At 37.8% G+C, this 14,289-nt stretch overlaps 1 protein-coding gene across 1 annotated transcript in view; it reads right to left on the reverse strand.

The window, feature by feature from the left end:
• Positions 1-14,289, reverse strand: part of ccser1 (coiled-coil serine-rich protein 1) — a 157,665-nt gene that overhangs the window by 126,253 nt on the left and 17,123 nt on the right. Inside the window, exons 5-6 of the mRNA XM_042488761.2 lie at positions 6,888-6,978; positions 3,083-3,188 (exon numbers count right to left, since the gene is read on the reverse strand). Coding sequence (XP_042344695.2) covers positions 3,083-3,188; positions 6,888-6,978 — 197 coding nt within the window. The remainder of the gene's footprint in view (positions 1-3,082; positions 3,189-6,887; positions 6,979-14,289) is intronic.

Below are 14,289 nucleotides of genomic sequence, written 5' to 3' on the forward strand. Positions count from 1 at the left end.
ACTTTACACACTTCTGCTGCAGATGCTGAACTAGTGGGAAATTTACACATGCCAGCAGCCTTGTGTCAATCAGGGTAAGAAACTCCATTATGTAACCTGCTCCAATGTTTCCAGAACATGTTTTACTGACGTGGATTCCTGCTTTCATGGTTATTTAAATAAAAAAATGTTTCAAAATTCACTTCAAAATCAAAAGAAAGAAGAGTCTCAAAGTCTATAAGCCTCAAAGGTGTGATATGTAATTGAAGTGTATCCGCTCTTTCAATCGAGTTGTTTTTTCAAGATGTTTTCTGAGGTTACTCGCTGCTCTGCACTTCAGCTACAAAAAACTGCTCCCTTGCTGTGGAGAAGTTAACTGCACACACACACTTCTCCCAAAGCTCTCTATATCATATCACTGCCTCACTGTCAGTTGCACACTCACTTTTAAATTCTGGGATATGTCTACGGTTTCAGAGGCTTGAGTCATTCTGGAGCAAAAGGTTTAAGACTTAAGTGCAGATTGGGGGTTTGTTATAAAGGTGGCATATAAAGAGGAGCTAATTAGGTCATCACTTAGGCACAACACGATTTAAATGTGAATTTGCTGCATGCCTTTTTTGCCACACAAGCAGCTTAGCTCTGGGGATGGAAATGTCAATTTCTCTAATTGCTAATTAGCAAATGTTAGCATGCTAACACATGAAACTGAGATGCGAATATGGTAAGACACAGAATTGTGTCACTGAAATTGGATTTAGTTGTTCAATACTAATGTTTGACTTTTTTTTTACCCTTTTATTTCATATAGTGTTTGAGAGTTTGGTGGGACATTCAGGGTCGACTTAGCCCTTTGAACTAATGAATGCTTTCCATGCTAATGACAGATCAGAAATATGCAACATTTTACAATACCAGATATAAAAAAAAGTCAGAGACTGTATTGCATTAAGTTGATGTAAGGTGTAAATTCACCTCTTTTAAGCACAAGACAGAGGATAGCATTATTGGAGCTTGGCAGGGCAAAGCTTCTCTTTATTCAGACAGCTTGCTCCCATTCACTCAGACTCATCCTGGGTCTGGGTCTGCAGCTTCCTGTACCGGAGAGCAGCATGAAAGCAAGGAGCGCTCACACTTCAGCTTATTAAAGACTGCTCAATTTGAAGAATCTTAGTCGACTACGGGGTCTCAAACTAATAATTCAGATCTTCTACTTTCAGCGGACAGCCCTATTTAATATCATACCATAAACATAATATTTGCAACATATCAGCATATCAGCATTGTCATTGCGAGCATGTTAGTTCGCTATCATTCGCATTAGCTAAAAGTACCACTGTGCCAAGTACAGCTCCACAGAGCTGACTGCATTGCCAGTACTGAGGCTCAGTTTTGTTTAAAACTGAATGGTCATCTCAGAGCAGTGCTGCAAAATGCGGTTAGAGCATTTGAAGCTACACAGCAAAAAACCATTTATTCATTCATTCATCCTCTCGCACAGCTTAAGGGATACAGTACTATTGTGATACACTGTCTCTGATTGTATGGAAAGGGATGGACCCATCTCCTCACATTATGGCATTTGTAGTCTGAACCATGATGCTGCAGTCAAGGAAAACTCAATCAAACAGAAAAAAACTGGCGTCAGATGAATGACATTTTAGACTTGACCTTGTACACAGAGCGGGATAATGCAAATACTTTTGTGTGTGTCTGGACATGAATGCTCCTCCAGAACTTTCAAAGACAAGTGGGACTTAAGTAGAAATGAAACAACCAATGAACTGTCTGACAAAAACCTTGGATGGGTTGAAAAGGTTGACTCCCAACTTGCATGATTCACTGACAGTGTCTAGACAGAGAAAATGTCTCTCTATTCAGCGCAACATTCAAAGAGTGTTAAAAGCGTGATAAAAATGTCCTCAGAAAAAAAAGAAGCCAAGGCTAAGCACAATGTCTCAATGGTGTAGTATAAATCCTTCAACCTCTACTTCAAAACAACTCGCAAAAGTTGCCCTGCACTGTATCTGCAAACAAAGACGCTCATAGCCAAATTATTTAGGGGAAACATGGATAGGCAGATACATTTACTCTATGTGTGGGAGCAGAAATAAAATACATATTATTAGGGAGTAGAGAGAGGAGAACTGAAAGTATAAAGATCTACTGGCTGTTGTTAGACTCATCACCAGACAATACCACTGGTGATACAATCTTTCTATTACACACTACCTCCATAAAACCAAATAAGCCCTTTCCACAGAGCTGCTTTGTTTGTGTGCATGTGTGTATGCATCTTTTTGCAGAGGCGTGGGCATGCATACATTTCACTTTGAGACCTATTCTGACTCTTGAGCTCAGAGAAGAAACAAGTGGCCAAGTCAAATCAGATATGGAACCGTCCTTGGCAGCGGTACACACACGTACAAACAGAAACTCTAAGTGTTCTCTTTCAGCTGATGGCTACTGGGTGAAAGAGGAGAACAGAAAGACAGCTTGCATATTCATTCGAGGAGAAATTATTTATTTATTTACCCTGCGTCTTTCTGTGCTAGAGTCCCGACTCATCTCCAAGGGAGGGAAAGACATAAAATATGTGACGCATTTACAGGGAACATTCAAGATCAGCAATTCCAAGAATAGACAATAACCCCTTTCCTCTCTCTTTGTCTCTCAAGTGGCAGTTAACTGTGGGGCATGTGATAAAAAGCACTACTGTAGCTTTAATGTAAAGAAAATGGACTGTACAGAGGATAAATGCTCCTGTGGACAAGTGGGCATCAAAACAGGTCCTTGAGCCACCCATATGCTCCACTTGTATTTGATTAAGGCCTGATCCTGGCCAGCCAGCACCAGATCATTTTTCTTCTGTCTTTTCTTTTCATGGTTGTGCATCTGTGTCAAGCCCACATATACACAAATGGCACACACATATACACACATCGTTTTTTAAATATTTGTCTTCATTTGCTTTGTTAGAGCACAAAACATATCTACTCAAAATTTACACATTTTTACACTGACAGCACTTTTGCACATTCTCCCAATTGCTTTATAGGGAGAGCACACAACACAGTTTATTAATAATAATTAATATATTTACCTCTGAGTGTTTTCCTTCCCTGGGATGCGATCACCTGATGGGTCCATGGGGGAGGGTAGCAGGTTGAGACAGGAGGCCAGGGACTGGCTTGAGTCTTCTCTGGACACTGTGCACACACACAAACACATGATTTTATCACATTAATTTTTGATTCTTTAATCGTAGCTGACACCTATTTGCGATACTTTACTTACAGATTTTCAACTGGCTTTATATCAAAACAATGTGAACAGTAAATGTAAATTAAGTATAATAAACTTCCCTCAATCTTAGTGTATGGAAGGACCCAGATCTCAGATGAAACTTTAAAACGAGGCAGTGCTGATCAAATATCAACAAAGATTCTGTTCCTGTATTGCCTATTTCTAACCTAAAGAGTCCCCAGACACATATTTTATTGCACTGTTTGGTTGTAATATGAGAATGTGTGAACAGGATGTGGGTTCTATATGGTTTGATGTATTGTAAAAACAGAGGCTGAAAATACTGAGATCAAATGGTAAAACCAAGCAGTGCTGATAAAATATGGACCAAGATTCTGTTACTGCATTATTTCTTGCCTCAAATGTTTTCTTAAACATATTTTAGCTAACTATTTAAGTGTAATTTGAGATAGTTTGTGACTGATAAGCACCCATATTGTTTCTTGTTTTAAAACAAACAAGCTTGCATTAAATAACCCAACAGCTGGAGCATTTATTGGTCTAGGTTGGTGCAATGCATTCTGGTAGTTGTAGATTTTCTAACTCTTGAGCCAAAGTGAATGCCTCTAGCACCAATTTAAAAAGTATTTGTTTATTTCTACTGCAAAGAAGGCCAAGTTTATTTTCAAAAAAGACCATCTTTCCAGCTGAGAAATTCTTTTTTAAAGGGGTAATATGCAGGATTTTCTTAAAAAAAAATGCACAGACTCATACAACAGTAATCCCTCTAAATCATCACTTGTGACCCACTAGAAGTTTGTAGCTGTATATTTATCTACACAGACCCTTCCCCCACATCTTCATTTTATCTTCATTTTCTTCTTCTTTTTGTGTGCTCGGGATGTTTCTGGAAACGGCACACAGGTGAGGCCTGGTCTGTTAAGAAGGTAGCAACCAGGTGCCAGACCATAAGCAGCACGCATCCAAGAGGAAGCCGCAAACATTGAGGACACAGCGTTGAAACGCCAAGTGGACAAAGCTCATTCCAAAATTAGAGTAAATCTGAGGTTGGATTTCACTTTCACTTTTCATTGCAAGCATGTTTAAAAATGATAACTAACAATTCCTGCATACCTGGCCTTTAAATGTTTCAAAATACCTCGCCTGACCTCAACATATTTCATTCATCAACAACTCTACATACACGTCCTCCCAAATTAAATTAGAGCTCTTAAAACATCAGTCACGTCACAAAGTAGCTTATTAAAATTCAGTAGTGATAGGTTTGAGTTATGAATACTATCAGATGATTTTAAAAAATGATATGTCTGCTTTCACTTGCACATTTGACAGAGCAGTGTGGAAGAGTCTGGAGCAAAAACTTGCGATGAAGCCATGGCCTTGGCATTTCCTCATGTCTTTGTAAAGGTCCTGCTGTCTTTCTCTTTCTGTCCCCGTCTGATTCCACAGGGCACGAGTCATAGTTGGATTAGAAACACAGAGCCCTGCAGCTGAACACTGTTGGCTATAAATTGCTGTGAAAAGGCTTGCTTTTTAATAAAGGCTTCAACAAGCCACCTGAGAGAGGTAAAATAAAGAGCGCCAATGAGAGTGCAGGATGGTGGTGTGTCCTGTCATGCACATCTGTCTGTATATATCTCTGTATATACGTGTACTTATATCTGGTCTGTCTTTTTAATGTATACTGCCCGAATAAGTGTGTGCAGGTGTGCGTGAGTACTTATATTAGTCCCTTTAATTTGAGTGTGTGGTAGAACCTCACTCTCCCATCGCCAGCACAAAGTCTTAGTCCCTTGACTTTATGAGAACAATTCATCAAACCTTTAATTTCATGCTACACTCTGCAAACCATTAGGTCTAATAACTAAGCATGCACGCGTGTGTGTATTAATGCCGGTGCCTCCTTTTTGCTCTGCACCAGCCTGTGCCTTTAGAGGTGTTTTAAATCTCTGTGTGTGGGTGTGTGAGTGCTCAGTTAAAAACCCACCCTCCCTCCCAAAACTCTCCAAACCCCCATAAGCACGGGAAATTCAGTTTATTAGGGCTGAAGCTCCTGTTGTAATCTTTACTCCACAGTGCTGCTGAGCATTTTACTTTATTTGACTGCAACTGTAATATTCTGCGAGTCCATCTGGGACTTTGAGATAGATGAATTTAACCTCACATTTATATATAGTGCACCCTCAGATCTGTTAGATAACAGTCAAAGCAGAATGTGCTCATACACATGATGAGAGCCAAGCTGAGAGTAAATGCACACTGATGTATCCTGTCTCTACATTTATAGTCAAAGATTTAGTCTTTGTATCTGAGTGAAGCCGAGATGTGGAGGGGGATCACATTTCAAGCTCATGTTTAGTTTCAGTTGATTATGAAAATTATATTCAAGTATCATACACCAGCTGTCCAAATTAATGTGTGCATTTTGTGTCTTTGCAGTTTGATGTTTGTTAATACGAAGCAAATATTTGCAATCTGAAACATAATCAATGCTGACAGTATTTGCAATTTTGCCAAATTACCACAATGTTCCTGTGAGGGATGATTAAATAGGAACTGTGCTTGCATATGCAATCAATCATTTCACTTCACAACATCTTCTCACAACAAAAAAATAACAAATCGCTTCCTATATTAAGAATTTACACAAGAATGTGTTACAAAAGACTCTATTAAGTCCATCTTAACACATTCACTTGGGCTGTAGTTACAGCCACCCACCATGCTCATTAAATATAATACTTTCCCTCATGTGGAAAGCCTGGGTTACTGTGTTTAGCACTACATGCTGCACTGTGACAGAGCACAAGCAATGGTTCTCCTCTGACAGTCACTTTTCAACCATGAGGCATGTCAGAAGGATTTTGACTGAAATGCCAAAACAACAAAGGAGATAAATTGCTGCAAATGAGGCAGCTACATCAAAGTTGTGGCACATGTGAAAAGAACCAAGGAGAGTACTGGTTTCATGTTTTTAGGGTGATGGAGTAGAGGTGGCTTTAATGAGGAAAAAGAAAAAAAGGGGGGGGGGGGGCAAAGAGGTGCTGAAGCAAGGAAAAGCGAGAAAGGAAAAAGAATCAACGACAATTAGGAAATATGAGCAGATGTCCACTTGAATAGAGGGGGCGATAGATAAAAAGGAAAGAGTTTGTATGTGACAGATTTTCTCCTGATTTGAATGGTTTCTTTCCAAGAGGCTTCCTTCCAGAAGAAAAGCTATGCAATGATTTGGGAGAAATTTACCTAAAAATAAGAACTAACAGACCTTGTATTTGACCCCACACTGGATAGTGTTGAATTCTGAATTTACTTGCAAAGTCCATACCAATGCATAAATATGTAGATAGATGTTTGCTTGAGATAGATAAGTGTGAAAAAGTGAGCAGGCTTCTGTGTAGAGACCAAGGCTAGAAATTAGCACAAACCACCAGCCAAATGCTGGTAAAGTATACAAGTAGCTGCTAGATTTGCTTCACTCACTGGCCAAAAAAACAAAAAGAAAAAAAAAACAATAGTAATTCACTGAGTGGCTTGTAGATTTTGGAATCCACGGACCACAGTGGCAGGTGAACAAAAGTTCATTTTCATTTCCAACACTGGTAGAGACGCAGACCTTGTAAAGCTAAAAAAATTTAAATTACCATGTCGATGTCGCTGATCATCAGAAAGGTCCAAGTCTAACATAAGGTCATCTTCATCCAGCTCTGATGAACCCAGGTTGTTCAGCACATCCTGAAGAGAAAAAGGAAAAAGCCCAAAACTTAAAATAAACAATTAGAAAATAAACATCTGACAAAAAAATGGAGTAATTATGACATCCATAATAACATAATGTATCTGAATTGTTCTGTATTCCTTACAGAGAAAAAATACTTTAGCAATTAAACTAAACAAGTCATTATGATGAACATTTTTAATACAATTTTAGCGAGGCACTCATTAATTTCTAACAGGTTTAGCAAACCCTGAGGAAGAAAAAGAAAAAAATACTAATTAAACATAGGACTAAGATATGACAACATAAAAGCAAATAATTAAATGATTTTCATCAGAGTTATCCAGGTAGCTCAAAACATTCAGAAGAGATTCCCCAAACAGGAAAATACTAAATTTTATCAGCATTAGCAATAATAATGATGTTATTTTTTTATAAAGGAGTGGGATTTTTTTTCACTTCACTTAATGAGATATTTAGTCCCTAATCCCTGCATCTAACCTCATGAAAACATATTGCTACTGCTCTTAGGTTGGAATCATTAGGGTTTAGTTTGACAAAGCAACGAATGTGCCAATTCAGACTGTAGTTTTGTGTAACATCTGTCAACATCCCCCATGTTTCACAGGCAAAATACCTGCTGAACTTTGCAAACCTATATTGTCCCTCTTCTCCCACACAAAAAATTAAATTTCATCACAGAATGATATTATATAGATTTTTTGGACAACAATACAATATTTGACATTTGATATCACAAAGTCTGCAATGATATGAGTTCGATTTGATTCAATTCAGGGGCCTGTGATCGATATGAGACGGTATCAATACATATCCCCATTGTCTTTTTCTTGGCTGCTCGCCGTTGTCTGGTGGAAGCTGGGCTGCCAGCACTGCTTGAATTTTCTGGAAGGTGGTGTGCTTGGATGGAAATGGTGACAGAGATACGCCTCTGGTTTTTCAAAATGATGGCATAGCTCAACGATGATGATATTTATTGATAATTTAACTTTGCATCAATGATAATGGATTGTTAATTATCAAATTGACCCAGATCGATAATTTGTTACACCCATACCCATTACTTAGTCATGCAATTTTGTAAATTGTGTTTTTGGAAATCAAAGCATTTATCTGATGACATTACCTTGATTTTGTAGGCTCTAAAATTAATCTAACAAAATGTGCTGTGTTAACACTAAGAACTTGACACTTTTACAGAGAACAAGGTGTTCTTTGCCAATACGACAGAGCTAACAGTGCTGATATCCTTACTCGAGAAAAAAAGAAAAGAAAATACCACTTGCCGGAGCAGTACCTCACCTGTATCCCCCCTGCCTTTATCTACCTCCTACATCTCAAACTGCATGAAATATAAACCACTGAGTCTACTAACCACTCTAAAACGTCTGTTTAACAAAAAACAGATATACAGTGTGTCTGTGAGGTGGGTTTTTTCTCTCATAACTTGCCTTCAAATATTCAATTCAATTCAATTATTGCTGATAATCCAGTAATAATAACTCAAGAATGTCATAAAAAAACATCTTTTACAGACCTGCCTCCACCCTGGGTGACCCTGAATTATCCACAGTGTCCCCACTCACATTATAGTTTTAATATTCTAGATATTGGTTTTCCAATTCCTTATGTTTTACATTAGCAACAGCCATATCACTATACTGAGATAGTGTGTCACTGGTTAATGCCCACCACAAAATCTTCACTTGTAATCTTTCAGTAAATGCTCCTATGTTCTTGGTATTATCATGAGGTTGTAATGATCCATAATGCTCCTTTTGGTTCAGCCACATTGCAAAAGTCAATGCTGCCATCTGATGGTCCTCAAAGGAAAATCTACTGCAGAAAAAAGTTGCAGCTTCAAGAATAAAGACTAGCAAATTAATTTATTAAAACACTACATACCCCTGCAGAAGAGTGTGAATACTGTAGCTAATTATCGCAGCAGGGAACAGCACTGGCTAAAATAGACTTGCTTGAACATTTGCACTTAATAACACACACACACACAGATCAGACAAAGAACTCTCAACTGCCAACATAGGCTTCCCTGATGCCATATTCTCACCATCAGTGGGTTCTTTCCAATTACCCTTGAAGTAAAGGGACAAAACGATACCAAGGACAAATAATGGTAATTTTAGATAATTCTGCGCACTTGGTTTCAACAGTATACAATATAGGTGCACTAAAAGACAAATACCGATAATAACAATTACCAGTGTTTTTTAAAATGTCATTCAGTACACTGAATTGTCCTGATGCAGCAAATCTCAGCAGTCTGATAACGTCAAAAGGCCACAACAACAGGCCTAATTATTCACAATGAGTAGTGCTTTGACCTGATTCTGAATTTTCACCTGAAACCACCTTTTAGACAAGATTTTAAAATGAAGATAAGTGATGCTTACCATGGGCTTTCAGAGCCCTTAATATTGGCTGAAAGACTTACTCTGAACTTTTGTGCACTCAAAAGATGAAAAACTTAAACCAAAGCAAATATCAGGAGCCTAAAACTATGCGCCCGTCTCATAAAGTATCTGCAGATGGATCTGAAAATCCAATAACCAACTCTGTTCAGCTCTCATCACAGTTGTTTAGACATAAACAATCTCACAACAATCTCACAGCCACACTCTGTATTGATCTCATCCCATCTGAGTACCAAAGCCTCAATGCTTAGTGACATGCCTAAGTATTTAAACATACCTTTGTGTGTGTGTGTGTGTGCGTGCGCGTGCACACGAGAGAGAGAGAGAGAGAGAGAGAGAGAGAGGGAGAGCTAGAGCAAGTGCAAGAGCAAGAGAGAGAGAGAGAGAGAGAGAGAAAGAGAGAGAGAGCAAGAGAGAGGGAGAAAGATATTTCCAAACAGCTAAATCAATGTTCTCCAATGCCATACCTTACCTCGGTGAAGCCATTATGGCCTGTGTACTGTATGAGTGTGTAACACTATATTGCTGTTTTTCCACCATATGCTCGGCGCAGTTAACATCAGAAAAAGACTGGAATGCATTTCACCGTAATGCAATTGAACAGAAGATCCCATTTCAGGCATTACAGCTAATAGCTAAAGGTATTGGAAAAGAAATGAAGACCCATACCGTGTACTACTACTGCACACAGACTTCATTCAAAGCTAAATTGCCCAATTTAATGTGCCCCGCTAACCACAGAAATGTATTAATATGATTTTACAACCCAGAGATGTCACCTTTTTACCTCACTCATGCGATATGAGTGAGTGTAATCCTTGAGTTAATAGAGATAATATCAGATTCTGGTCTCATTAACAGATGGCTCCATCTCTTAACTGCCAAGCAGAATGACATCCAAAACAGGGATAAGAGGAAGCAAGAGGTTCTTTCTGTCCATTAAAATCCACTGGTTTCTGTTCAAACGCTGTGGAAATCACAAATACAGTCTATGAAAATTACATTTATTCAGCGCTCTAGGGTGATAAATGCATTAAGATCTTGGGAAAGAGATTTGGCTCTGCAGCCAGGTATTATAGCTCCCAGCAATGGAAAAATATACGGACTAACAAATGACTTTCATTCTGTCTGAGCAGACGCTTCACAGCCAGTTGTGTTTACAATGTGCCTGAGGGAACAAGGGATTGAATGTCCAGTCAAATCAGGAAATCTGTTTGTTGAATGAAAAGGAACTGATTTCTACCCACAATGCCTCACTTACATCACCTGACATGTGTTATTTTTTAATCTTCTCCTATAAATACAGAATAGTCACTCATCTTAAAGCAAAGCAAACAAGCAATGCCATTTAAAACTGGAGAGAGATAAACAACAGTAAATCGTGGTGCTTTATACTGTGGACGTTTTTTGGCAACAGAGTCCATATTTTAACCATGGCCATAAATTTTAAGGGTTTCACTTTAAATGTTTTAATTCAGGATTCCTTTGCATAAAATCTACAGCTTCATAAGAATCTTCTCCGACTGAGGCTGTTGAGGCAGAAATTATGACTACAGTCAAAACATATCAACATATAACTACATTTCCTGCTTCTGCAATACATAGTCTGGACATGAAAAGGATTTCTAGAAGATCAAGTACCTAACGAGAACATATTGGAAGGCATATGTCTATTGACCTTTCCATATAGCAACAGGAGACATTTTGACATATAGCAGGAAAAGCAGAGCTGTAATTAACATGAAACAACTTTATTGTTTTTCAGTGCTCCAGTTTCGCGGCCCTGGTACGTTATTGAGCATGCTAGGGAATAGCTTTAGCTAGGAATAGCAAAAAGTGAGGTTGAACCTGATTTTGCTCCCCATTTAATTCTTTGCAGAACAATTGAGACCTATTTGATGAGACCTATGAGACCTTCTGTTTCTTGTTCTACAGCCAGTTCGATAGACACAATCAGCAGAGAAGGAAGGGGGGCTGCTTGGCTCGAGTCAGTACTAGAACAATGACTGAAATTACCTTAAGTCAAGTGTTTGATCAGAAAGTGTATAATTTACAACTTTGTGGGGTGCTGTCGTTCGCACCCTCATTTATGCTTACAACCCTCAGGGTTCCTACACATTTTCATTGACAAAATTTTAAAACATTTCAATGACTTTTCAAGGACCCATAATAAAATTTCCATTACCATTCACAATGTATTACATGTTTTACATATTATCTCAAAAATGATGTATAATTTAAAAGTAGTAGTGGAGCATAGATATGGAAACTTTGTAATTCATGGCCCTGTGTTAAATCACACTGTCACAAAATAATTTTTCTCTTAGTCAAACATATCCGATTCTAACTATTTAAACATAGTTTGAGCTAGCTGGCAAAAATGGAGAGACAGTACACTGGGAGGAAATGAATGTAAGTGTATGTAAAAGAAACATGTTCACGTTCATCTTAAAATCTTTTTAGTGACTGTCTTGTATGCTACTGTATAGTTCATTTTTCATGTCTGGCTATGTTTGTTTTTTTCTGTATACTGTGTTCAGGTCCCTCTTGATATAAATGAGATTACCTGATTGAATAAAGATTGAACATATAAATTAGGCAATATCTTGTAGAGAAATTGAATTTTACAAACTAGGCAAGGAGCATTGAAGCCATCTGGAGGCTGGTGGTGTCCTAACTCTATACTATAAGACACTACATGTTGGTTCTTCCTTTGTCACCCATCTGTAATCTAATTAAATACAGCCTTAAATTAAAGTAGTGCAGAGTTTACACTAGAAAAAGGTATTAAGTTATGACTATGCCTATACATTACCATAATACCATAATTACATCATAATTAAACTGAATGAATGCCTGACTGCACCAACAAAATCCAAAAACTTTTAAAATGTTCATCTTTGAGCTCTTTAGCCACATTACTGTGGATGAAAAGCAGTTTCAGTAAATTAAAAGAAACATTTCGTTCATACAGCAGAGGTAGTCAATTCCAATCCTCGAGGGTTGGAGTCCTGCAGACTCTTGTTCCTCTCTGATAGCTAATGAGCCCCTAATTGACTATCAACTCCATTCTTTCCAGGTACATTTACCACTTTATAAGCCTCTACACTGTTCAATTATTTAAAAATTAACACGTTTAGAATATGAACAAGAACTTATCCTGACATAATCACCATGATATATGAAACAAAACTAGTCATAATAAGGGCATTAACTTACTGGATGCAATATTAGAAGCTACTCACAAGTGTATGTGAACATGCTGGTTTTCCCACAACAGAACTGGTGTTCATATTTGACACTAAGTAGTTTTTTTAAACAACTTTTCTTAAGAAATATGCATATAAATGCAGCATGGTGATTGTTTCTAAGAATAAACAGCACAAAGACGGCTGTTAACTGCATCAACTGTGCCACGTACTTAAAGCTGGGGTAGGCTGTCACAGGTGTTTCTGGGCAAAATTCCTCTGATAAACCTTTCATCCATGATGGCGATTTCAGAGACAGCAGCTGTCAATGATATAAATTACTGCTCATTAACTGCAGTCAAACTCGGCAGCACTGATCAAATATGAACCAAGATTCGACAGCGTAGGCCACTGTTTTCAGAAGCAGTGGAAAGTTGTTTATATTTTCACTGAAAGATTTACCAGTTCAATTGTTTCAATTGTATGTGATTTTCTTGTTTGTTTTGATAAACTTTATTATTTGAGAAGCAGCTGACCAAAAGATTTTCACATTACCTAATTTAGTCCCCATTCAAAGAACTTTAGACACCCCTTGGCAAGCTGAAGCAAAGCACTGCCCACCGGCTGGACCAACTTCTTCTTTTCTAAGCACTACACTACAATACGTTTCTGGAAACATCTGAGGCAAGAAAAAGGCAATGCAATAACAGAATCTAGATTCACATTTCACTAATGCTTATTTTCAGGTGTCTTCATTTTTGGTGAAAAAAATGTTCATGAAAAAAATTATTTGAAGGCCAATGACTTACAGCGTTTTTGCTCATCTTACTTTTTGTGCTAACAACTATGAATTACTATTAGTCATGAGACAAATCCACTTTTTAATCAACTACTGTTTTCAGAGCTCTACTGTGCGACCAGTTATGATTAAGAAACCTAGCCTCAGAGAAAAATGATTAGAAATTTGATTTGATTTGATGTGTGTACGATAATTGTTACTGCTTTTATATGATGTCTTTAGGCAAAGTAAGCACTCACAACCCATATTATACTCACACCCTTATTGTTTTGCATTTCAAAACGCAATCGTCTAGTTGTGGTTATTACAAATTCTGTCTGGGCGAGGAAGTGAATCCTGATCTGTTCTATGATTAATACAAGTGTCACTTACGATATCTAGTCTTTACAAGGCAGCAATCAGACTGGAGGATATGAAAACAAAAGACAGCCTGCCTTACAACACTGTCTACCAAGCGAGCTGCCAAGCAACTGTGGTTGTGCATAAGTAACAGTCAAAGTAAAGTGGATTGCGGTTGAACTATTCTGCCACATATGCCAATCAAACTACAAACAAAAGTTCATGTTCAAAGTTGTTCAGCTTCTCTCTTAGATAAGAGAGAATTTCTAAGTTATTCTTTTTGTCAATGTGAATTGAATGCAGTCACTGTCAGCCTGCCAAAATCTTATCATTGCTGTCTTTGAGAGACTTATGAGCAACAAACATTGTATATGTTAGTAAAATAAATATTTCGCAGCATCCAAAAGGGATACCAAAATAACAATAACAACTGGAATGAAATCACAGAACAGCTCAAGCAAACAGAGCCTTGCTTTGCTTTGCAGAGGCACCTCACAGTTTATTTGAATTCAACAAATTAGTCATTTGTCACTGCAAATCAAATCTTTA

Source organism: Plectropomus leopardus, chromosome 4 (genome assembly GCF_026936395.1).
Source record: "Plectropomus leopardus strain MGB_pleo_1.0 chromosome 4, ASM2693639v1, whole genome shotgun sequence".
Taxonomy (NCBI): domain Eukaryota; kingdom Metazoa; phylum Chordata; class Actinopteri; order Perciformes; family Serranidae; genus Plectropomus; species Plectropomus leopardus.